Genomic DNA, 27,605 nt, shown 5'->3' on the forward strand with positions numbered 1-27,605 from the left:
TTGGGATGGATCATAAGGGCTGAGAGACAATTCTATCTTCAAGGCTTTTCCAAGGAATCTTGGGTGCATCACACAATGGTAATGATGGAAGGATCCAAAGTGTATTGGTATATGATGTTGATTGATCGCCATCCCAGAACCAAATGGTTGATTTTACGCGTGTTAGGTGTAGGCTTCTTTGGAGGTAGTTAGCCATAATGGGCACCCCAAATTCAATTAACCCTAACCTAGTCTATAAATACTATTTCCCCTGCTTGTAGAAGCGTGTGCCTCCTTATATTGCAGTAATAAGAGAGATTCTTAGTTAACCCCGTAAGCATAGGTCGATAACTCTTATTAGCTGAACCATGTAATCCTTTGCGTTTTGTTTTTTTGTTTGTATTGTATGTGTGATTTAATCCTAACAACGCGGGCCTTAACGACTCATTTTTATGAACGATATAAAGAAGGGTCATATGAGAGGCTAGCCTCACTCAAACAATATAAATCAATTGACTCGTATGTTGATGAAGTTTTATAGTTAGTCAAGTGCCGAATCTTTATGATGAACATTATATTAGGTATTTCTTCAGTGGGTTGCATAATCTGATTACAAACCGATTTTGGCTGATGAACCCTTCGGATCGTTGACCTGTGGCATTGAAGTGGATTTACAAGCCACTAGATTGCTGCCGCCTACGCCAATTCCCACACAGAAGATATTAAACTCCAGATCCTTGTCAACCCCCATTCGTGTATCTACATTGTCTCGCCCTTCCATGGCCAATCAGGGAAATTACCGGCAGGGACAGCCCAGAAAGTCAACGGTCCAGCAACCCAGCTGCACAATCTACCGGTCTCAAGCCACTCCATAGCTCGTACACCTTTCTGGCGTTTATCGAAGCAAGAGTTAGATGTATTAAAGGCTAAGAGTTTATGTTTCCATTGTAAATAGATGAACCATCCATTGCACGAATTCCCCTACAAGCAGTTACATGTTATTTCCCTAATGAAATTCTTAGGGGTTGGAACTATATGACAATGAGCGTAAAAAACCTCTTCCGAATACTACGGTTGAGGTTAGACAATTTTATGACCCCGCAAGGTGCCTTGCCATTGTTTTCATTAGCTCGATTGTCAGGGCGAAAGACCATGCAATTAAGGGACAATTGTTTTAATTGACAATGAAGCTAGTCATAATTTTGTATCTCCTCGGATGGTGGAGGACATAGGGTTATCAATTGAGCCTACCGGAAAGTTTGATGTCACATTAGGTGATGGGTGACGATTGGAGTGTCAAGGCATGTCTCGAGGTGTTGGAGTCCGCCTCGGTTGTCATGAGATAAAGCTGATTGCTACTTGTTTCCATTGGGTGGTGTTGACTTGACTTTGGGAGTCCTTTGTTGGAAACATTAGGAGATGTTCAAATTAATTGGAAGACTATGACTAGGAATTTTGTGAATAACAAAGAAAAGGTGAGTCCAAGGTGACAAGTCGTTATCACGGAGTCAAGTGCGATTTTAGGCCCTTCTACGCGTTAAAGAAAAGGTTGTGGATTTTGTTAGTTTGATGAGTATTGTTATGATTAAATCACACACACAAACAAGAAAAACAGAACATAAGGGATTACATGGTTCAACCGATAAGAGTTATCAACTTACGTTTGCGAGGGCAACCAGTAATCTCTTTTATTTCTGCAATATGAGGAGACACCCTCTTTTACAAACATAGATGATAACATTTATAGCCTAGGTTAGGGTTATCAGAATTAGGTCCAAATTCCAATAAGCCCATTAGGATTAATTACCCTTAAAGAAGCCTACACTTAACAATCTCCCACTTGGAGGCTTAGAAAACATCTGCGCTCCATTGTACTACTGTAAAATTCTCAACGTCATTTGATTGCCCCAGTCTTCTCGTCATTTCTCATGATGACCAGCTGAAGTCATGCATAACTTGAGCTTGTCCAATGTCACAGTCTTTGTGGACATATCTTTTGGATTCATAACGCCAGAGATGTTCTTTAACTTCATCGTTCCTTCACTGATCAATCCTCTATTAAAATGATAACTTATCCCAGTATGCATCGTTTTCGCATGATAGACCGGATTATTTACTAGTTTAATTGCACTCTTATTGTCACATTGTAATGAATAGTTTGTTTGTTTTTTATCCAACTCTAGGAGGAAGTTTTTTTTAGTGTTCTCTCCCCAAATTTGACACGTATCGACTAACAACCCCAACTGCATAAGCAATGTCTGATCTTGTTGATAACTCTAAATAATAGCATATTTATCGCTTGATAAAACTATGTATTTCCTGAATTTTTATGTGAAAACCATCACAATACCTTGTTTATGGTATACTTTATTGATTTGTTTTGTTTGATATGATTCAAAGCCCATTTGTGGAGATTATTAATATTTTTAACCTTTTTAAGCGCCGTTCTGGCTTAGAAATGGGCACGTCCAGAAGACGAGCGAGGGTGCAGCCAACTGTGGCAAGCGAAGCTCTTTCCGCTTGCACCCGAGCTAGTCAGCCAGACATTTACCAGCAAAGATCCAAAAGTTCTCAGATTTATCCAAGTGTTAGATCTCCCAGCGGTCAACCATCACTTATCGGCGAACGACCCCGCTTGAGTTGTGCCGATGCTCTCCAGCCAAGCCAAGTCTAGTGAGGCAAGCAAGGAAGATCTGCGCCTAGCCATAACAGTCCCAAAAGTGAGCGAGCAAACTGAGAGTTAGAACAGTTCCAACCGATCAACCAACTAACCGCCTAGCTGTCAGCAGTTGCAACAACACTCAAACCGTTTTTAACTGCTGCTCTGTAACCGCTCAACTGCCGATCCAAAAACTTTATAAATATGACTATATTTTATTGGTAAAGTATATCCACTGAATTATGCAAGTTTACTTGCTTTTACTCTATTCAATTTTTGAGAGTTCCAATCCTGTAAGGGAGTTTTCTTAGTTAGAGGAGGTCGGGGAAGTGGAGATTCTCTCCTCCCCCGACCGCCCAATTTTTAGTTGCTTTTGTAGGCAAATTTACAACTTTGTTACTACATTGTTTATGCTTTCCGTAATGTAGATTTACTATTTTCATAGTTGTTAAATAAATATCATGATTTTTTCATCTGCAATCTTATTCCCAATTTCAAGTTTGTGTTTCAATGTTTAAGTCTATAACAGAAACATCATCACCTACAAAAAGGTTGTAGGAAGAGGGTCAACACCAACGGTTGAGTAAGCGCAATTAATCGAAAATAAATTAATACGGTATAAGTCATGATTCACATGTAAATGCCACAAAATCATTTGATAAAGATAATTTGAATAAAATGTCACATATCACGTAAGGATATTTCACACACACAAGTCTTTTAGTGTCTCCTTTATATCTCCTTTCCATTCTCAAATTATAATGATAAACACATCACGAAGAAAACTCCACTAGGCCTTGGGCCGGCTCTACCCAGTTTTCCAACCTTATTACTTCGTATGATACGTCACATAGCTACACATAACAAGCATAGGGTCACAACCCTCAAGAAAAAACTCCACAATACGTACATAAAGGTTTTTATTTTTTGCAAAAAACACCTCCTACTACTACAACTAATAATAATAATAATAATAGCATAGTCAAATAAATGTATTTATTACACACAAGCAAGTAGAGACAGGATGAATAAGTAAAAAGAAGCTTTGAGAGAGAGACACACAGAGATAAACAAAGACAAACTGTCCTTAGCAGGCAAGGCAGGACAGGCAGAAATAAACAATATGTACATAAGGGTTCGAAGCCCAACGTATACGTAAATCAATTTATTTATTAGTTTGCGAGGGGCGCCAAACGGTCCACAACCCTCTAGTCTCCAATATAATATACCAAGAGGGGATTGTACGCAATCCATCCCTCAATCACGGGTGATGGTCCAAAAACCTTTTCCATCGTGAATAACAGGCACCTCGGAATCACCAAAAAAGGAAACCGCCATCTCGATCCTTTGGCCTAACCCATTCGAGTTCTAGTTCGAGGTTATCTAGTTATCTTAAAATACCAGTATACCCTCACGTGTTTGCAAAGCACAAAGATGGAAGACTATGCCTTATCATCCAAACAATCGACGAGTTGATCGGACTCGACGGGTAGTTTCAATTGCCAATTTGACCCAATACTCAACATGCTATTAGACAAATTTTAGAAAGAACTTTAACCTCCAAGCCTTCAAATGTGAAACATTAAAACCCTAACAAGTTTGTTATAATCTCACTTAATTTTGCCAAATAAACATTCGAATAATATGTCTATCCCAATAGGCTTAAATCTTTTCCCAAAATACCCATAACTAGGTCACGGAAAAACTAGGGTTTCAAACTCATTCCATAAATTCCACGATTTCAATTTAAAATACTATAATAATCTTCATATAAGCCCTAGGGGACATTATAATCAACTTTCTAAAAGAAATTGGCAAATGCATTTAAAAATAATTTTGAAAAATATCAATAGAAGGGACCTAGGGATTAGTACATTTCATCTATTTAAGATTAATCCCACTTACCTTAAGAAAAACTCCAAGAGGAGAAGAGTTTTGGAGAAAAAAGCCTTCAAGGAAAGAGAGGAGGTCGCCGGGCGGCAGCTAGCTGCTGCCTCTCTATTATATTTTATTAAACATAAAAGCTTAGGCCTTTATTATTTATTTTACCTTACTTAAGGCCCAAAATGGTCCAAATTCAATTTTACTCCTAATTTTAACCAAATTCCTTAATTTTTTATACCAAAAGCCCAAAATAACTTAGGCCCTAAATAAAATTTGTCCAACTCCGGCGACTATTTTTACGGGGTATTACATCCTCCCCTTAGGACATTTCGTCATCGAAATCAATTTGTATTCACGAAGCTACCTCAAAAAACTCCGCCAATTTAAGTTTAACAAGTTTAGTAGGAAACTCTACGTCTCCAATCACGACAGACACTCCTAAAAAGACAATGACGAGGCACTAGCTCTCCTAAAGGTAGCCTAATCTCTACCGCAAACTCTACATGAGAATCTAATTCTAACTTCTTAGCACATCTACTCGATATGAAAGAAAAGGATGCACCGGAATCAAAGAGTAACTACAAGCAAAGAATTCACCGGGAACATACCGGTCATGACATCTCCCTAGTTCTCCATAGCTTGACCTCTCGGCATGACATTGATGTGACCTCTCTGGCCACTATTTCCTCCTCCTCTCGCACGCTGATGTGCCATTGGCGGCGTACGACCTTGCTGCTCGGAACCGGAGCCCTCTCAATCGCATTCGGAGCTCCAACCAACTTGGGACAAAACCTCTTGACATGTCCCGGCTCATGGAAGTAATAGCAAGTGACGGGCTGACTGTCACAACGAACTCCCGGATGAGATTTTTTACATCGGCTACAAACAGTCGGACCACCATGATTGCCACTCGAATTCACAGGAGTGAATTTAAGGCGAGATGCATATGGCATACCCGAGAACCTCTCTGATTGATCCTTTCGCTTATGGTCCTTTCAAACCTTCACTCACCTTCCCTTTTCCTCTATTTGCCCTGCGGATTCCCCCCTCCGCTCATCATACGATATCCGATTTGTCTGATAGATATTAGCCGCCTTCTCGTATGCCTCCTGAAGGGTTGACACACTAAAGCCGGCTAAGAGCCGCTGAAGGTCTCGATTCAGCTCACCAACAAATCTCGTCAATTTGCATCGATCATTCACTGCCAAATCCGGAGCGTAGGCAGCCAAGGCGCTAAACTCATTCTCATATTACCTTGCACCAAGGCACTAAACTCATCTCATTTGCTCTCTGAATGTGCCGGGATAAAAGCGCGACCTTATCATCTCTTTAAAGGCCTCCCACGGTAATCCAACCAAGTTGCTCCCGGAAGCCTTCTCATTATTCCACAACTTCCTGGCCTATCCTTCAAAGTAATACGCGACTATTATAGTCTTCTCTCATTTTGGACATCTCACCACCTCAAATATCGTCTCCAAACAATCCAACCATTCTCCCAAAATAGTCGGGTTCGATTGACCAGTGAAAGTCGGAAGACTATGACGTAATATTGCATCCAGAGCACTCCAGGGCTGCTGAGCGAACTGTCCCATAAATTGAGGAAAGATCTCCAATGTCGGGTCTGAAGGTCGAACGGGATTCTGAACTGGAGGCTCGGGGTTTTGGGATTGCCTACTCTCAACCTCTTCATCAGACTCAGGTGCCACAGGAGGCTGACGGGCACGCCTAGGGGGAATCTGCTAATCGAGACTAGATCTAATAAACCTCGCTAATCAAGACTAGGCCTAATAAGCTCTAACTAATCAAATAGCATAACCAATGCACATAAACACGCGTAATAAATATAAAATGCAATGCATGCCATGAATGCACTCAAACCCAACTAAAACCATGATCTAATTGATTTTAGAAATTTCGAAATCTTCAAGTTTTATTAATTAAGAAGCATGAGTCTTTAACCTAGGCTCTGATACCAACTGTAACACCCCAGCCGGCTCAAACCGAAGTGTCACTGCCACACCACACCGGAAGGCTCGTTAATCAACCAATGAGCCCTACGTTGTGCCGCTAAGGCTAAAATAATGAATACAAGTAAGTAATTGGAAATTTAAAATTTAAAGGACACCGACTTATCAATTAAATAAGTAAAGTTCGAGTAAAAAACATAAGTTGGAAATAGTTCAAAAGACATTAGTCCTTAAACACAATTAATGAATTTCAAAAGCATTCTAGAAGATGAAGTAGTTATGGTTCCCCCCGATGGATCATATGACGTTGATGCATCATTTAGCTATAAAAGAAGCACCATCGCCTATAAAAAGGTTGTAAGAAGAGGGTCAACACAACGGTTGAGTAAGCGCAATTAAACGAAGATAAATTAATATGGTATAAGTCATGATTCACGTGTAAATGCCATAAAATCATTTCAAGAAGATAATATGAATAAAATGTCACATATCATATAAGGATATTTCACATACACAAGTCTTTTAGAGCCTCCATCTCCTTTTCATTCTCAAATAATGGTGATGAACACATGACGAAGAAAACTCCACTAGGCCTTAATTAGGGCCAGCTCGACCCGGTTTTGCAACCTTATTACTTCGTATGACACGTCATATAGTTACACATAACAAGTATATGGTCACAACCCTCAAGAAAAACTCCACAATATGTACATAAGGGTTCGAAGTCCAAAGTACATGTAAAATCAATTTATTTATTAGTTTGCAAGGGCGCCAAACGGCCCACAACCCTCTAGTCTCCAATATAACATACCAAGAGGGGATTGTAAGCAATCCATCCCTCTATCATGAATGACGGTCCAAAGACCTTTTTCATCGTAAATGACGGGTACCTCGGAATCACCCAAAAAGGGAACCCGCTATCTCGATCACTCGGCCTAGCCCATTCGGGTTCTAATTCGAGGTTAGCTAGTTATCCTAAAATACCGGTATACCCTCACGTGTTTGCAAGACACAGGGTGGAAGGGTATGCCTTATCATCCAAACAATCGACGAGTTGATCGGACTTGACGAGTAGTTTCAGTTACCAATTTGACCCAATACTCAACATACTATTAGACAAATTTTAAAAAGTACTTTAACCTCAAAGCCTTCAAATGGTCGAACATTTAACAAACCAAAAAGTGAAATATTAAAACCCAACAAGTTCGTATTAATCTCACTTAATTTTGCCAAATAAACATTCGAATAATATGTCTATCCCAATAGGCATAAATCTTTTCCCAAAAAAAAAACCATAACTAGGTTAGGGCAAAACTAGGGTTTCAAACCCATTCCACAAATTCCACGATTTTCAATTTAAAAAACTATAGTAATCTTCACATAAGCCCTAGGGAACATTATAATCAACTTTTAGAATAAATTGCCAAAATCTAACACTTTTAGGGCAAACCAATTTGAAAATAATTTTGAAAAATATCAATATAAGGGACCTAGGGATTAGTACATATCATGTATCTAAGATTAATCCACTTACCTTATGAAAAAATCCAAGAGGAAAAGAGTTTTGGAGAAGAAAACCTCCAAGGAAGAAGGGGAGGGCGCTGGGCAGCGGCTAGCTAGCTGCTGCCTCTCTATTTTATTTCATCTTATATTTTATTAAACATAAAAGACTTGAGTCTTTATTATTTATTTTACCTTACTTGAGCCCAAAATGGTCCAAATTCAATTTTACTCCTAATATTAACCCAATTCCTTAATTTCTTACACCAAAAACCCAAAATAAAAATGTGTCCAACTCCGGCTCGGACTCCGGCAAGTTCCGGCGAACTTCTGACGATTATTTTTTCGGCTTATTACATCTTGATGGCTCCGGCCTGTAGCTCTTTGGCCAGCTAGTCTGATTGGCCGCCATCTTTTCGATTATGGCCCTGGCTTCAGAGGCGTACAAGCTCATCAGCGAGCTACCCGCTGCTGCATCTAGAGACATCTTTAGTTCAAGAGTATTCCCAGAGTAGAATATCAGGAGCTCTATGAAGTCAAGAATATCATGTGAGACCAGTTACGGATCAACTGGTTGAAGCAACTCCAAGCCTTTGGCAAGGTCTCATCAACTGCCATCTTAAAATTCAGAATTTTGTCACTTGGCTGATGGTTTTCGAAATAGGATGGTACTTGCTCACAAAGGATTGAGCCGTTTCCTTGAATGTTGAGGCAGGTGGGCTGAGAGTATCAAACCACTTCCTCGCTTTACCTGTTAAGGAAAAAGGAACAAAAGTAACTTGGCATCATCCTCCAAGATTCCATGTGCCTTTGATGTGGCAGCAATCCTGTTAAAGTTTTGAAGGTGCTCGTACGGGCTTTTATTGAGCAACCCATGGAACTCGTTATGGCTAGCCAGCCCTATCAGCGTTGGTTTCAATTTATAGTTGCTATATCCTCTGGGCGTCGTACTCATGATCAGAGTCACATTAAGCAGGGATTGATAATGAGAGTCTATGGGGACCTTTGCAGTTGGGCAATTACCAGTCCTGTACCCTCGAATTTGCCTCTATTGCAGCTTGACAATAGGCGGAGGTAGAGTGTTTGTGGGATTCGCAGCAGCGTGAGCAGTTTGAGCCGCTTGGGCAACAAGAGCGCAACCTGAGTAGCTTGAGTCTGCTCAACCTGGATGAGGTACTCTTGCAGGTCAGTCATTCCTTGTTGCATGCTAGCCAACGTCCTAACAATATGTCAGTAGTTGTCAGGACATGTGGAATAGTAGTTGTTGGGCCACAATGGGGTTGTTGTGGCAGTGTTATTGGATGTCCCAGTGGCAGTAGGGAGAACAGGGGCAGCGGGAGCATGGGCAGTAGAATTTCCGTTGGTTACCATTATCCTTTCTCTAGTAAGTTCACGAAACAGACGTCTCTGAGTGTCGGAAGATGGAGTAGGACTGGTTTCCTGCTGAAAATGTCTACCCCTGAATTAATGATTGCCACATCAAGCCAACAAGTCAGAAAGAGAATAATAAAATAAAATTGACAGAATTTAACTAAATTATGGCGCAGAGCTCAAATATTCCAGATATTTGATTTCTTAAAGTTAAAATCTCACGGCGTCAAATTATGATCTGTTCAGAATTAGCTTTTTGGCATTAATATGGATTTTTTATGAATTAATATAATATTGGATCATAGATTATGGAAAATGATCAGATATATTATTTATGAAAATGATGTGGTTGTAGACCTTAAAATGTTGTATCATAATTGATTTTATAATATTTAATTGGTGAGTTTTCAGGTCGAATACAAAGATTTTAAGTTATGAAATTAAATCAAGAAATATTAATTGAGTCTGGCTGAATCGGAAAAGCGTTAAAGTAGCTCGCTGGCGAGCAAGCCGAAAGCTATAAATTGTACAAATGTAATTAAAGGTGAGCGGGCAGCGGCAGTGAGCGGAGTGATGGTTTACGAGCGGTGAGTGCGCTTGTGAGTGGAGCGGTAGGGATGGTGATTGAGCGGTATACATATAAGTGAGAGATGGTTGGCGAGCGGCGGAAGATAATGATAGTGTGTAAATGAGCGATATTAAATCAACGATAAGAATGAACATAGATGTTTGTGCGTGATCGGTGCATTCCTTAATGAGTAGATTTTCATGGGTGAAATGAGTGAATGATGAAACAAAGTAGTGGAACATATATATATAACACGAAATGACAGAAGAAATGCATGTAATCATATTTTCATTTAAATCAGATTTTTGAATTGCTGGTACTTGACTTTAAAAGGAATTTACAATAAGACTTCAATGACTCCCAGATTCAGAATATTATAAGTAAAAAAAACTATTGTCGCTAGATATTTCCGAGACTCGATAGACAAGCGTCTATGTCCAATTAATTATTTCAAATTTTGTTTCATTAGTGGCTACCTTTATGATACATCTCTTTAATTAAAATTGAATTCAAATCAGTAATTAAGCAAGTCGACAAGGCTCTCATGTAATTAACTACATTGAGCTACCTAAAATCTGTTAATGAATACGACGCGAAATTAGACTTTGATAATTAATTCTTCTGAAGAACTTTCCACAACGAGGAGTTCCAGAGAAATACATCTACCTCGATCAAACTGTTGGAGATGCAGCTCGGGCAGATAGCTGAGGCACTAAAGCTGAAGCAGAAGGGAACCCTGGCTGGGATAGTCGAAACTATTCAGAATCAAGCAAAGGCTGTGGAAACATGGACAAGGAAACGCACCTCATCACCTCTGCTTCCTAACGGAGGTATTGATCGCTTTCATTCTCTTATTGCTTTAAATACATTACCTAGGATGAGAATAATCAAGCCCCACTTGAGAAAGTTAGTCCAGCTGAGCCACGAGCGACCAAACCCGCTCAAGTAGCAACATAGACAAGGAAGGAGTCATCACAAGAGAGAGCTAGAGCTCCCTTCCCCATGAGGCTCAGAAAGAAAGACAACTCTAAGAGTTTGAAAAGTCTGTGCACACTTCCGTAATCTCAAGACCTATTCCTTTTGTTGATGCTTTGCTACAAATGGCATATTACGCTAACTTTATCAAGGATATCATCAATAAAAGACGTACATTCTTGAAGTTGATGTAGTTGTTCAGCTTGAGGATGTGTACAACGCGATGTTCACAAAAGATCTCCAAAGAAATTAAGCGATCCTGGGAGTTTTATTATTGTTTGTACTATAGGCAATCTGAAGCCGATTAGGATAGTATGTGATTTAGGAGCTAGCATCAATCTTATGTCTTTTACTTTTCAGTAAATTAGGACTTTATGAGCTTGAGCCATGCCGTACTGTAATTCAACTTGCGGAAAAATCAATAAGACTCCCGAAAATGGATTATTTATGATGTACGGGTGCAAGTGAAAAAATTTATCTTCCCTACAGATTTCATCATAATGTAAATGAGCGAAGACCTCAGCATTCCAATTATTGGGAAGACCTTTCCTTGCCACCCTCAAGTTGTTGATATGCCTTGAAGCTAGTTTGTCACTTGTTCATCTGGCATTGTAATGATCCATTTGAAAGTAGGATTCAAATCAAGATGTAGATTTGTTGATATGCCTCTAGGGTTATGATTTGGATATTAGATATTATATCCTAGGTTCAGAGTTATGATTTGGATATCAAGTGTCTCGACTCTGTAATCTGTAACCTAGCCGTCCTCAATAAATATGTTCTCTATTTCTGCTCGTGGATGTAGCCAATATGTTGTTTGTAAATCACGTAAATCTGTGTCTTCTTTACGTTTTCTGTTTGTTATTTGATCACTAACTTTAATCCATCACAACAAACTCGTATTAGAGCCTGGTCGTTTCGATCAGGGTTTTGCTTATTTCCGCTCTGTTAGGGTTTCGTGAGTCGATCAACAATATTTGCTTTCAACGTAAAGGTTGACAAATTCACCAGGAGAAATAGTTTTTATCTTATGGCAAATTAAGATGCGATCTTTGCTAATGCAACAGGGTTTGTGGACGCCGTTATCTGGAAAACCGAGAGGTAAAGACGCAGATGAAAAATAGTGGAAAACCGCAGAGGAGAAGGCCCACTCAAAAATCATTATGTGTCTGTCTGATGATGTAATCATCGAAGTTTCCAATCAGCAAACTGTTGTTGGCCTCTGGAAGAAGTTGGAGAGTTTGTGTGATACCCTGGCCCGCAAACCACGCAAAGCCGAGCATATCAGGATTGTAGACTGCCAGTGATACCACAGCGAGTTTGAGTGACACCCCGGCCTGCAAACCATGCAAAACCGAGCATATCGGGATTGCAGACTGGCAGTGATACCACAGCGAGTTTGAGCGACACCCCGGCCTGCAAACCACGCAAAGCCGAGCATATCGCGATTGCAGACTGGCTGTGATACCCCAACTCACAAGTCACGCAAAGCCGGGTGTGTCGGGATCGTAGACTGGCCCCACAAATCAACACGAGTCCTTCTAGCGCGCTTTGTCCTCACTCATGAGGACCCTGGGAGACTTCTCAGGGGGTCACCCATCGCTCAAATTACTTTAGGGCAAGCAAACTTAACTCTAGAGTTCTTTCGGTAGGACTTCGCAGTTAGGCTTTTACTGGCCAACCCTACAGAAAGATGCAGATGTCTTTGCTAAGGCTTACGACAAATGTTAGAGATTAGGGTCTATCTCGAAGAGAGATGAGGTGCCTCAGAATGGAATCTTGTTCGTTGATATTTTCGATGTTTAGAGAATAGATTGGATGGGACCTTTTCCGAACTCTAATGGAAAGTTGTATATCCTGGTGGCTGTGGATTATGTGAGCAAATGGGTCGAAACGCAAGCGCTCCCTACTAATGATTCTCGCTCAGTCATTCGCTTCTTTAAATATACTCTCATTCCAAGGTTTGGAGTTCCTAGAACTATCATCAACGATGAAGGCAACAAGCTTGCTCTATGTTCAGTGTTAAACCCAAATCTAGAATTGCCTATATAATATTCGCCCCCAAAACTTACTGCATTCTTTATTGCTTTCTAGTTTAGTTTTTTTATTACTTTTCTAGAATAACTTACAACTTTTATAGTCTAGATTATTGCTTCATAGTTAGACCCATCGCTCTTCTACGATGATTTTATTGCTTTTCTAGATTATTTAAGTCTGTTAGAATTAGGTAGAAATCCCGCTCGCCAGCGGACACTTTCTCATTTTCCTCTAGGCTATAGATTTTAATAGATTACCGCTCTAGTAAGACCAATTTATCGCTTTCTTAAATTAGTTTATCGATTTCAATAGATAGAATTTAATCGCTTCATTAGATTAGGTTTTACTGCATTATTGCCGCTTTCGTAGAATAACTTAGTTTTTAACCTCTAAGTCTGAGTCTGACCCAAGCCATCCATCATTCCTGCTCGTTTTATTTTGATATATGCTAGAGGAGCATAGCTCGCTTGTCTAGTACCGTTGTCCATCATTTGTCTGGTCACACTTAGGATTTTTAGGACAGAGGAGTCTGTCCTTACCCGCTCGTCTCGCCCTGATAACCCACCCTTATGCTTTTATAATAATACTAGATTGTCACAAGTAGTGGCCAATCCACTCACCGCTTCAAAGCCCACCCACATAAGCGAGAACTTCTCGCCTATAAATACCCCCTCACCTAGTCATTTCCAGCTTTACCCTAGCAATAACATTCTGAAGAAGCTTTAGAAACCGCCATTTCTCCATATTTCCAAATTCAAAAATCGAAGTTTTCTCCAACAAATTTTAGGAAAATCTGAAATAAGATCTAAGTTCGCCTTGGTCTAATTGTTGTTTTTCTTCCTCGATTCACACTGGCTTCACACTCAATAGCACAAAATAAAAAATTTTATCGTGAAAACTCATTGTTCTTCGGACCTTTGAGAAATTACTAGAACTTGATTTTTTGTGAATCTAAGTATGCTACTTTTTGGATTCAGATATAATAACTGATTTCCGAGCTTTCTACGGTTTAATTTTGCAAAAATCTATGGTCAAAAAGTCGATTTGTTCTTTTCACCTTTTTTACAACGAAGCTCTCTGTGAACTTTTTCACTTTGTTGTGGGACGAGAGAATAGGGTTCTAATCAGCTAATATTAGGAATATATCATTCTGTTTTCTTAAATTGTTTGTCAATTTTGAACTAATATTGCGGGTTTGAGATTTTCTATCTGTGCTCTATTTTAAGAACCGAAGAAAACGCGCTAGGCTGTTTCAAGCACGACCATAGATCCCACAAGGAAGCTAGTGAGCGATAGTGTGACGAGGGATTTCGAAGAGATAAATAAAAAAATTGGAAGGAAAGTTCAGAGGAGGTGGACTTCCACTCAGGAGAACTGGTTGAGCTAGCGCCACCCACAGAGTATTACGAATGAGGAGGTTGTTGGAGTTGACAAGAGAATTGGGTTGAATTGAGGTGGCTGAAATCAGTAGAATTCCACAGTTATATCCCATTGTTTGCAGAGGACTGCCTAAGATTTGAGTATACAGACGAATCTCCTCAGAGGTATTCTGTGGACGACTGGTGGCTGAGCTACTCAAGGTTGAAGGAATTCTGAAAGGGAGAAATCAAAAGAGAGTTTCGAAAAGTTGAGCTCGCAGAAACAAGGATGAAGGCCTTCCTATTGTTGTAAAGAAACCGAAGAGAGAATAGACTTTGAATGAGAAAGCTGGTAGAATTGCCAACTCAAAAGCTATTTACTCAATTTTTAGGGTGCGTTTGACAATTAGCTGATAGCTTTTAGTTGTTAGCTGATTCAATTAGCAGGTTTGGCTAGTTCATTCAATTAGCAGTTTGTATTAAAGTGTTCGGTAAAACAACTGTTTTACATTAGCTGTTTATACATAAAATGACTATTAAGGATATTGATATGTTATTTTTTTAAATATTTAATTTTGCTCATTTTGGTTTAAAATTTATAAGAATTTTTGTTATTAATTATTGAAAATTATAAAAATATTATAAAATATTTATTTTTATTATTTAGATCTGATAAAATTATTTTTACTAAAAAGTAATAATTTTTTATTGAAATTATGTAAAATATAAAATAATAAATCTTTCGTATATATATTTTTATTATGTTAATTATTGTTTTAATATATATAAATAAATTAATAGCCTATGTTTTTTCTATTTGATTTAGTTTTAAAAATTTATATATTTTAAAAATAAAATAATTTATATGTAATAATTAATAATAGTAATTATTTTAAATTTACAAAAATAAAAATATAATTTAATAAATTAAATATATTAAAAATAATTAATAAATACTGCTATACAAATATATTTATATGTATAAAATAAATAATTAAGTTTTAAGGGTAAATAAAGAATAACCAAAATTAAAATGAAGAAACTCTTTCAAAACGCTGGGTAGATGAGCTTTTGAGAAATTAGCGTTTTTGGTCCAAAAAGCTCTTTGAAAAAGCTAATTTACCAAACACCTAAATAACTTTTTGATTGGTCAAACAACTAAAAGCTGTTCAATAAGCTAAAAGCTCTTCAAAACGCTCTTTCCCAAACACCTTCTTAATGTTGTGGATGAAAATCAATCGAAGTTTATATCCAACTATAAGATTGCTAAGGAAGCTTGGGAGATTTTGAAAAATTCATTCGGATGGTCAGTTCAAGTCAAAGAATCGAAGCTGAAGTGTGTTGAAGCAATGTTCGAAGAGCTGAAAATGAATGAAGATGAGACAATTGCAAAATAGTGCAATCGCTTTAAAGATATTGTCAACCAAGCTGAAGCATTGGGAATGCACGTCGAAGAAAGAAGACTGGTGAGAAAGATGTTGAGGACACTTACCAAGAACTTCAAATCAAAGGTTATTATGTTCGATGAACCCCAAAGCTGAAAGATATGGCTTTGGATGACTTGTCTGGTGCATTGGTGAGTTATGAAATGAACTATTTTGAGGATGAAACTCCTAAAAGTATGGCGTTAAGTGCTGAAGACATGGAGCTGATTGAATATGATGAGGAAATGGCTCTGTTGAGTCGAAAACTTTCAATGATGATAAGTGGGAAACGAGTAGCCAAGTTGAAGTATGGAAAGTTCTAGAACAGACCCAAGGTGTGAATACATCAAGTTCACAACGAAATACCCTGAGCAAAAACCATCAACTTACAGCAAGCCCAAAGAAAAGTTCGATGATGGATTTAAGAAGTTTATTGTGTCTGCAAAATAACAAAGAAAATGAAGGTTCTAGTACTAAAACTACTGAGTCAAGGGAACTTGATGATGATGAGTTGGTTGAAGCTTAGAGGAGATGGTAGCCGAACAAAAGAAAATTGTGGTGAAAAACAAAGAGCTATTGGACACAATCTACCGACTGGAAGATCAGAAGAAGGAAAAAAAAAATTGAGGTAAAGATTGAGAAGTTGAGAAAGGATACCAAGAAGGGGACATTTGAAAGAGAAACTTAAATATGAGAATCTAAAGCTGAACGATGAAAATGATCATCTTCGGAAAGGTTAGTGAATCCTCTCTCAAAGTAAACCAACTACATTTGTCTGTGATGGTATGGTAACTAATGTCAAACTTCCAGAGAAGAAATCAGCACCTGCTAAGAAACAGAACACAAAGAAGACCATAAACATAAATTAGAACAGAAACCGAAGAAGAACTCAGAATGACAGATCGATATTATTACGACCTACTTACTGCAAGTACTGCAAGGATTTTAGGAATGGAAGGCACATTCAATGGCCTACTGAAGGATTGAAACAAAACATCAGAGTCAGATTGGTGTGGATGCCTAAGGAAAATCATAAACAGTTGGAATGCAATGTGATCTTGTCAAATCAAGAGTCTACCCGAGCGGATTTATGGTATTTTGATAGTGGATGCTCTCAAAACATGACGAATCAAAAGGAAGTTTTGAAGAATTTGGTTGAACACATAATTGGAGATGTTATCTTTGGTGATTGTGCGAAAGGGAAGATAAGTGGCTATAGTGTTCTTGAAAATGAAGGGATTCCAAGATTGTCGAAAGTCTACTATGTTGAGGGACTTACCACAAACTTGATCAATATTAGTCAACTCATTGATGATGACTTGCATGTGAATTTACAAAAAAAAATGTGTGATGACTTGGTATCTGATCAAAGAACAACTACTACTTGCTTAAGTACCCTAGAATGAAAGCATTGATTTTGAAAGATGATGAGACTATACTTTGGCACACCAGATTGGGTCATGTTAATCTGCAGAACATGTTGAGAATCAGCAAAATTGGAGCTACAAAATCCCAGAAGAAAAAGTAGCTCGAGCCAAAGGCGACAGCGAGGCCCCCCTATCAGAGGATTACCCAGATTTTCGAAAATGCCCAGTACTATCTGTGGTGACTGTGCAAAAGGAAAACAAAAGAGAGTTGTTTATTCGTCTGTAGAACATGTTAGCAACTATTGTCTGGAGCTGTTGTAATTGATGTTTGTAGCCTTGGAGGTAAGAGGTATATTTTAGTCTGTGGTGATAACTTTTTCAGATATACATGGGTTGATTTCTTACATGAAAATAGTGATACCTTTTATGCTTTTGAAAAATTGGATACAAGGCTCATGAATGAGAAGAAATCGAAGATAGATAGGCTAAGAACTGATCATCGAAAGGAGTTCGAAAATCAGAGGTTTGCTGCATTCTTCAATGGACTTAGAATTAAGCACGAACATTCAGCCCTGAAGACTTCACAACAAAATGGAGCGATGGAGAGAAAGAATTGAACTCTACAAGAGATGGCTAGGTCGATTATACATGCCAAGGGAGTTGCTAAATTTATGTGGGCTGAAGTTGTTAACACAACTTGTTATGTGATCAATCGGGTTTATCTCAGGCCTTATACAGAAAAGACACCATATGAAATCTGGACTGGAAAGAAATCAAATGTTTCGTACTCTCATACATTTGGATGCAAGTGCTATATCATAAAGGACACGGATCAATTGCATAAGTTTGACACTCGATCAGATGAAGGTATATTCTTGGGATACTCTCTGAATTCAAGAGCTTACAGAGTCTACAACAATTGAACCAAGAAAGTGATGGAATCAGTAAATGTGATATTTGATTATGCTATTTCGGAGAAGAAATTCGTACACCCAAGTGATGATGATGATGCCACAACTACCAAAGTGATTCAAAATCCTCCAAGTGTTCAGAACATTCCTCAGATTCATAATGATCCACCTCAGACTGGTGACAATGATGCAATTGAAGTTCAATCAGATTTGACTAGTCAAAACTAGAGTGTTCAACAAATGTTACTACAACCAACTAACTGTTGAGACTGAATTTGATGCAGAAGTGAAAAGATATGGTTCGAGAGTTCCACACATTCATCCAATCGATGCAGTTATTGGTGATCCGAAAGGTGGTCGATTAACTCGAGGTAAACAGATTGACTTTAAGGGTCTGTCTAGTATGAATTGCTTTGTTTCAATAGTTGAACCAAAGACAATTGATGAGGCTCTCAAGGATGAATATTGGATTAATGAAATGCAAGACGAATTGGATCCACGGCCGAATCCTTGAAAAATGAATTTGTAAGGTTCATGGAAGCTGAATTTGGGATGAGTGTGATTGATCAACTTAATTACTTTCTGAGATTACATGCTAAGCAGCTAGATGATGGAGTTTTTCATAGTCAGACGAAGTGCGCTTAAAACATGATTGAGAAGTTTGGACTTTAGGATTCGAAGGTTGTTAGAACACCTTTGGGACAACAAGATAAACTGTAAGGATGAAGATAAGAAGCCAGTTGATCAGAAACTTTATAGAAGTATGATTGGAAGTATGCTATACTTGACTGCTAGTCGCCCGGACATCCCTTTTAGTGTTGGCGTGTGCGCGAGATTCCAATCAACACCAAAGGAATCTCATTTGAAGGCTGCAAAGAGAATTCTCAGATATATCAAAGGAACCTCAGAACTTTTGTGATATTCGAACAGGTCTAGCCTTGATCTTATTGGGTTTACAGACTCGGATTGGGTTGGATGTTGTGATGATAGGAAAAGCACAACAAGTGGATGCTTTTATATCGGAGACAATCTTGTGAGTTGGAGTTCAAAGAAACAAAACTCTATGCATTATCCACTGCTGAGGCAGAATACAGTGCGGCGGGAAGTTGTTGTGCCAAACTGTTATGGATCTGTCAAATGTTGCATGAGTATGGGATTATTCAAGATACATTCACCTTATTCAGTGTTAATTCAAGTGCCATCAATATTTCCAAAAACCCGATGCAGCATGTAAGGACAAAGCATATTGATACTAGTTACCATTTCATAAAGGATTTGGTGGAGAATGGTGTATGTGATATGCTAATATGTTAGAACGATTGAACAGAAGGCAAACATACTCACGAAGGCTTTGGATGCAGATCGATTCAAAAAGCTACAAAGAGAATTGGGTATGTATTCATGCCCTTTTTGATGTTGCATGCATGGGTAGAATAATAAATGTCTCCAATTTAGTTTGTTGTTTGATTTTATTGGTGGAAATTATAGATTAAATATTTTGGGGATAAGGAATTTCAGAAAAATGGCAAGAAAATATTTATTGGTGAAAAAGGATTTTATGCCAAAAAGGTTGGTTTGACTGGAAGTTGTCAGGGCCGTCGCAATTACCGCTGTAATCACAGCCTTTTGGGGAATTGATAGTTTTAGAGGGAGAATTTCGAATTTGAAATTCAAATTGGAAGTCATAACTTTCCTCCACTACCTTGGTTATTTATATATTGCATGAATTAGTGGAGATAACCTCCTCCATACAAATTTTCATCCGCGAATTAATATCCTCCATGTGAAAAAGTCATGGCTCGTACACATTTTGGAAGAGATCCAAGAATTGGAACAAAGGTGGTCGACGTGGTCGTGGTCGAGCTCGTGGGAGAGGTCGTAGAGGACGACGTGGTATATTAGTCCTGCCCCGGACTCCGGGATCTCCCTGGACCGGTTTTCCTTGCCGAGCCAATTACTGCAGTTACCTCTATGGAAGAAAGTAGCCAGAATGAGATGGAAGAAGTTGCTGCTGTAACCACCCTGCAATCTCTGAGTGATCAACCCAGTGGTCCAGAAGAGACTGCTCCAGTAGTTCAAGAGGAAAATCAGGAAGATGAAGCCCGTGCTGGTGAGGCTGGAGAGGTTGAGAAGTCTGGAGATACTGCCAAGGAACAACCTGTTGTTGAAGGGCAATCTGTTGAAGATGTTCCTTCCGTTGTTGTTGCTGATGAGAATGTTGACACTACAACCAGGGGTCAACAAACCACTGGTGGAAATACTAATGAGGAACAGAGGAATGAAAGTGATACCATTCCTACTGAAGCTGCAGTAGAGAAAGAAGCTACCAAGGAAACCGATGTTGTTGCTGATCAAGAAGGTACCAATCTCGATCTTAATGAATCTATTGTTGATGACAGTCTTGATGATATCATTGAAAGGGCTATGGAGAATTACCTCTTTAACATGAGGAATCTGTCTAGTCTGCAGGTCATGAGGAAGGTGGTGAGGAAATTGTGGCCACACCTGAAGCACAACAGGTGAGAGTGAGGCTGAGGATACAGAACCTACTCCTCCTTTAGTAAAGAAGGGCCACTACTCCTCCAGTAAAGAAGGGTGGTAAAAAGAAGAAGTCTTCTGCTGTTGCTCTTGGCCAATCTGGAAAGAGGCTTAAAAGCGTTGCTTTTAAGAAAGGATCGAAGCCAAGGAAATCAAAGTCCCGCAAGAAGGATGAGGGATCTCGTCCAATCTCTCATGACCAAGCGATGGACATTACTCACTTTGATGACTTTGCTGAAGCCTTTGAGTATGATGTCCTAGCAAATCGTGGATTTGTAGCTGAGAAGCAATTTACTGACAGTGAGCATGTGGAAGTCGGCTTCTCGGATTATCTTCGAAAGAAAAGCCTATTTCATTGGGTTGTAAACTTTAAAAGGTAAAGTCCAAAGCTTCTCAAATAATTTTATGCTAACTTGTCTGGATGAGGGAACCCCATGGTTCCATGATAAGGACGATTTTTTATTTAAGTACACAGAGTTAATTATGAAAATAGAGTGAAGTATGCAATATTGTGCATGGTTAGATAAGGATTAAGAAATGTAGTTGTAGACCCTGAATCGCTTATCATAATTATTTATACTATTTGATTGGTGAGCTTCCAGGTCAAACATAGGGATTTTAAGTCGAGAAATTTAATCAAGAGGCTGAACCAGTGATATGCATTGGAAAAGCGGGAAAAAGTGGCTCGCTTGCGAGGGAGCCGAATATTAACTGAGGCAAAAAGTAAAGGAAAGCAAGTAAAGCGGAGCAGTTCGAAGCGTAAGCAGTGGATGCAAAGAGCGAGCGATGGATACAACAAGAGCAGTTGTGAGCGGAGGCGAAGGGTAATAGATTATAGTTATATATAATGTATGATAATAGGTGAGCGGTAAGGGCGTTCAGATGATGTTGAGTCTGATCTGTTTGTTAAAAGATGGCTAGATTCTCATGAATGAAATGAGTGAATGAGGATTGTGAGTGAGCGAAACATATATTTATAAAACGTAACGGTAGAAGAAGTGACTATAATTGCATAAAACTATTAAAAATAGAAAACAACTTCGCTGGTACTCGACCTTAAGGGATTTACAACAAGACTTCAATGACGCCTAGAATTAGAATATTATACGCAAGAAAATCTACTGTCGCTAGAAGTTTTGTGGCCTGATAGATCCACGCCTATGCCTAGTAAATTATCCCAATCTATATCCCATTAGTGGTTTTACCCTTGTGTTACCTCTATTAATCAGAATCAAATTCAGAACAGTAGCTAAGCAGTGTCGACAAGGCTCCGCGTACTTAACTACACTGAACTAACTAGAATATGTTAATGAATACTATGCGAAACTAGGCTAAAATAGTCGATTCTTCTTTGTTCTTCCACAGTGAAATAGAATTCTAATCCAAATGTTTAAATGCAAATATGATCCTTGGATAGAGGCGATAGCGGAGAAATCTTGAGATTTCATTACATACTACATGAAACAGAAAGGTTCTACATTATGAAAACAGTAAATCAAAGCAGGAACAAAGCAGTAAAAACTAATCTAAAAAGCAATAAGAGGTGAGCGGCCAGAGGAGGAGAAAATTGAGGTGAGCGGCCAGAGGAGGAGAAAATTCAACTTCTCTGGTCATTACTAACTATAGAACTCCCTTACAGGGTTGGAGCTCTAAAAATCTGCAGAAAAACCTATACTTGAAAGTATGTATATTTTCTTTATAAAAGGTTGTTGTCCCTATTTATAGATCTGTGGAGATAGCATTTGCAAAGCAGTTAAGCGGCAGTTGAAACTGCTTAGGCAGTTAGGCAGTTTGTAGCGGTTAATCTGTTGGAGCAGTTGCACCGGCCGTAACTCCCTGAGTGCCGCTTTGCTCACTTTAGAATATAATGGTGCAAACCTTCCTCTCTTGCCTAGATGGCTTGAGGGCATCAGCTCAGCTTAAGTGATGCTATCGTCACTGGCTGGTATCGGAATGGCTAAACCGCTGAAAGATGAACACTTGGTGAATTTATGGAGTGGTTCACTCTCGCTTCGCTACGGTGGATGTCTGGTCGCTAGCGCTGGCTTGAGCAGAAGGGGCATCGCTTGTCGAGCGAAGACGCCGTCGTTTGACACTTGGCTTTCTAGACTAGAAACATCGCTTAAACAGGCCAAAAACGTTAATAATCTCAACAGACGCGCTCTAGATCATACCAAGCTAAATAATTCAATAAAGTATGTCATGAATCAGATATTGTGATGGTTTTCACATAAAAATTTAAGTAATACACAATTTTGTTAAGCGAAAAATATGCTATTATTTAGAGTTATCATTCCACAGGGCCTATGTTCGAGGAAAAGTATTTAAGTTGAGCCCTCGAGTCATCAACAAGTTGTTAAAACTGGCTCAGGACAACCTGGAGAACTCCCATCTGCATTGATGAAGGAATCAAACAGAGATGTGGCTCTCTATCTGTCTGCTAGAAAATTTGGAGATTTCGGAAGGAAATGACTTGATGCAATAGAATACACACTAAAGTTCCGGTGCCTCTTTAGGTTCTATGCTTTGAATGTGTTCCCAACAAGCAATGTTTCAAGCATTGGTTCTGGGATGGGTAAGTTGATGTACTCCGTTGACAAATTTTGTCCTAACATCAACTTTGGCTTTGTGGTGCTGTCCAAGATGATCAAGTATGCCGGGGTCAGAAGTTTGAAGCCACTAAGCTACTATACCCCGCCTTGATAACCTTTCTGCTGAAAGAGAATGGGATCGTGCTTGATCCAATTGAAGATGTAGTCTAACTCGGTGTATTCAAACTGAAGCCTAACATTTTGCGGCTTCACAATGACATTGTCGAGGACGCCCCACTGGATGTCACTAGTCAACTCTTGGAAGCTCGCCGGCTGCTGCAGGAAGTCATCCAAGAGCAGTTGGCCATCATGGTCGCCTTGGGTGATCACCGCCAAAAATGTCCCGTGCTATCAGTTTACTTCCAAATGTCGTTTTTGCCCTTGATAAGGAAGAGGAAGAGGACTCGAAGTCCTTTTAGATCATCGTGCTGTTTGTTTTTTGGCATCTGCTCCTAGAGAGGGAGAGATGTGCAGGTTAAGGGGAGCTCAGGAAGGAGCTTATGGATTCTGCTGTTGTTCTGCTGATGCTTCTTGAACTAGTGGCAAGTTGTTTTTTATTTTGTGTTTTGACTGTTGTGGTGGTTGTGTGTTGGTTGTAATCACAACCATCCTATTGGGTAAGGCTGCCTATAGCCTTTATATTGTTTTGGCCTGTAACGAAGTGATAAACTTATTTTTCCAATTATTAGATTGTTTGGTAGGGTGTGGGAGTCCTTCTCCTGCACATTGGGCGAAGTCCCATATGCCAAAAAATGGAGAATGCTGGAAGATGAAATTCCCTTGCCCGTTTTGGCATATGGGCACTTCCCTTCGTTCCTGCTGCTGTCGTCGCCAAAATCCATAAACAATAAGTTGACCCAGCCTGTTGTTGCAACTATCAGACTGGAACTCTTGTATGTTCGTGATTTTTTCTTTCTTAGGTTAGATGACACTCAAGACAAAAAGAATGAATTGGGGTGGTCAACTTGGCATCAGAATCATGTAAGAACACACCATTCCATTTATATACGAAGGGATTTAATTGGTTTCGTTTTGCATGCACAACATGGATTTTGGTTTTGTAAACCGGGAAGGGTTTTTGGTTCTTAGTAGGGTTTTGTGAGTTTTGCTTAGAGAGACAAAGAGTTGTTCGATGCTCCCTGCCCCTTCTCTTCTCTATGTTCTGAGTGAGTGTTTATCACTTTAACCCACCAGAGAGTTCACCAAAAGAAAGAGTTATTGAAGTTCCAATTAGAAGAGATGTCCAGATTCTGACCAGCCCTGCTCTATGGTAGTTGTCAATACGAGTTCGTAACAACGTAAGCTTGTAGAGGAGTTTCCAAGGTAACAATTCTAAAAGGAAGAAGTTGTGGTTTGTCTATGTTTTTTAATCAGCACTTATTAGTGGAACTACTGGATTGGTATCCCCAGAATATGGGTTGATTTATAACCGAACCGGGTTAACAAACCCTTGGCTCATTTACTGTTTGTATTTCTACATTCGAACTGTTGGTAGTAGGTTGTTGTAACCATTATATAACTACGCTTTAGGAGTTGACCTTATTTTAGGTGTTCGAAGAAGTTTTGGTGTAGCACCTATTTCTCAAAAAGATGCTTAAGAGCACTGAAGGGTATATCTTTGCTTTGCACTGGGAGGAACTGCATTTAGCTGGATGTCTAAACTTCAGAAAAGTGTGGCGCTTTCGACAACAAGCTGTGTATATGGCAGTTGCTGAGGCTAGCAAAGAGTTAATTTGGTTAAAGAACTTTCTCTTAGAGTTGGATAAAAAAGCAGACAGACTATTCATGACACTGTGACAATGAGAGTGCAATTAACTTGTCAAAAATCCGGTTTATCAAGGGAAAATGAAACATATTGAGATAAGATGTCACTTTATCAGAAGATTGATCAGTGAAGGAACAATAAAGTTAAAGAACATCTCAGGCGCTATGAATCCAACACATTTTTACAAAGATTATGCAGTGTGGGGCAGATGTTTGAAAGCCTCCAAGTGGGAGGTGTAAGCTTCTTTAGGGATAGTTAACGCTAATGGGCTTATTGGAGTTTGGGCCCAATTCAGATTAACCCTAAACATAATCTATAAATACTAACTCCTGAACTTGATTAGTGAAATGGTAATGCTGAAATTGTAAACCCCTACCTCAAACTAAGGAAAACATTATGTTGTTTAGAAACATGTGGTTACAGAAGTTTCAAAGCCTCAAATTACATGAATAATTGAAGAAGGGCATGTAAAACAATTTTCAAAGCACAATCCAAATACAATATACATATATTGTTGGAAACTAAACTTGAATTAGCATGGGATTGGCAAATCAATATATGTGTTTGGTGAATAATTAATATTGCAGTTGGTGAGTTATCAATGTTAGGGATTGGTGTGTTTTGGAAAGTAGATTAGACAACCTATAAACAGGGGACGCCTTGACGAAGATTGTAGTCACAATCAATTAGAAGTACAAGTGAGTGTGCAAGTGTAGAGTACAAGAGAGTTGTGCAGGACAATTAGCCAAATGCATTCTCATGATAAACAAAATCCATCCTTGCTCAACATAGATATATATGTATTACCGTATTCTGATGATGATTCAACACCACATATTCAAAAAGTAGAGACCATTTTAAAGAAAAAAACAGAGTGCACGTAAGCAATTAGACAACAGTGAACACTAGAATACACGAAGCAACAATACCTGGACGCATTGGTTGATGCAAGAGGGACTCTACGACCGTCAATAGTAACCACTTCAAACCCTACACGTTCCGCCCCTTCCCTCACTTCACCTACACCAAGTCAATTAAATCAAATCACACTCAATATTTCACATATAAACAGCAACCAATTTCCAATCAATGATTTTGAAGCGTTGATGGTTTTTCCCCAGACAGTTCGAAAACAATTTGACAAGAGTGTTAGAAGGGTTCCGGGGTTCTGAATATGAAATGGAGTGGAGTACCAAGTATGAAGTGCAGTAGCCCTTCACCCCGTAAGACTCCCAACATTAATTCATACTCTCAACAAACAGTATCACTAAGAATACAAACTTGCTTGCACATAAAAACGGAAATCCCTAACTAAGTATTCATCATAAATAATAATATATCAATAGGAAAATTAATGAAAGCTCACGAGTATAGAAGCCTTGAATCTTTAAGCTGGAATTTGATTGTTTGAGAGCCTCCAGCACTCGGATGATTAAAGTGGTTTTGCCCACCCCCTGCACAATGCACCAGACTCAGAGCTGCCGAAAATTATCATCAGTAAATTTGCTGACGCAAAACTTGTTAGATCGACAACGTTACCGGAGGGCCGGTGACGAGAAAGCATTTTCCGGGAGCCGCCATTCTTGCTTGTTCGAATCCTTAAATTGTGGAGTCTGGAGGTTAATCAAAGTGCGGCACGCATTCAACAGTTACTATTACAGGTTTGAAAAATTAAAAGGTGCGTTATTTTGAGATTTTTATCATTTAGTATTAAATTTTGTAAAGTGGATCAATTATTTATTTATTTTTTTATATTATATTAAAAATTAATTTTACTTCTCAAATTATACAACAAATTTTAATTCAATATATATTCAAATTTCAAACTCAATATCCAAATCTCAAACAAATACATCCAAAAGGTTTGCTTCTCATATTATATAGTGAAATATAATTTTTCATATAAAATATCAAAAATAATACGAATGTTCTTTTTGTTAAAAATACTCAACATATTTTTTTAAAAAAATAATATATTATACATTCATTATTTTTGTATTATTTATACAATTTTATATATTTTATATATAAAAAAATTCCTTCAAAATAAGAGCATAAAACAAAAACAAATTCAAAATGTTTAAACTTAAAAGAGTGATCATTATGTAATTGTAATCTCTTGAGTGTAAAAATATAATTATACAATTTAATCATATTTTAAATTTCATAATTTATAATTTTTAAATTTTAATTATATTATTTAGATATATAAATTTTAATCTATAATTAATTTTAAACAATAATTCTTTTTACTAATATATTTTTTAATTATTTATTATTTATATAGTTAAATTTTCGTATCTAAAAAAAACCAAAAAGTAGAACATAAATAGTATAATTTAAGTATAATATATAAAGAATTGAGTAAAAATTAATACATATATATATATATATAATAATAATAATAATAATTTTTAGAAAGTAAAAAATCAAGAACTTTTATTAAAAATGTATCAAATCATCTATGTCAATTTTTCCTACTCCTATAGCTCTATTACTTACTCATTTTATTTTTATAAAATATAATTTAAAATTATATTTAATCTTAGTTTGTGTTTATTTGGGGATTTGGATTTTGAGTTGAGATTTAAATAATAAAAATTTTGAATTTGAATGGTTGTATGATGTGATATAAATAGGTGTTGATGTGATGTTTTGAATGTAAAATTGATTTTTAAGATAATATAAAAATGAAAAATAAGTGTTTGATT

The 27,605-nt window shown here is 38.1% G+C and overlaps 1 protein-coding gene across 5 annotated transcripts in view; it reads right to left on the reverse strand.

The window, feature by feature from the left end:
• Positions 1-26,553, reverse strand: part of LOC127257373 (uncharacterized) — a 31,872-nt gene extending 5,319 nt beyond the window's left edge. For 4 of the 5 annotated variants that reach the window (XM_051283763.1, XM_051283762.1, XM_051283761.1 and 1 more), the window contains exons 1-3: positions 26,434-26,540; positions 26,261-26,348; positions 25,824-25,914 (exon numbers count right to left, since the gene is read on the reverse strand). In XM_051283763.1, the coding sequence (XP_051139720.1) occupies positions 25,824-25,914; positions 26,261-26,348; positions 26,434-26,475 (221 nt within the window). In that variant the 5' untranslated portion in view covers positions 26,476-26,540. Of the gene's footprint in view, positions 1-25,823; positions 25,915-26,260; positions 26,349-26,433 lie in introns of all 5 variants that reach the window. The other variant, XM_051283760.1, reaches the window with a different exon arrangement.
• Between the last annotated feature and the right edge of the window lie 1,052 nt (positions 26,554-27,605).

This window comes from Andrographis paniculata, unplaced genomic scaffold (assembly GCF_009805555.1).
Source record: "Andrographis paniculata isolate CXL003 unplaced genomic scaffold, ASM980555v1 Contig57END, whole genome shotgun sequence".
In the NCBI taxonomy this organism is placed as follows: domain Eukaryota; kingdom Viridiplantae; phylum Streptophyta; class Magnoliopsida; order Lamiales; family Acanthaceae; genus Andrographis; species Andrographis paniculata.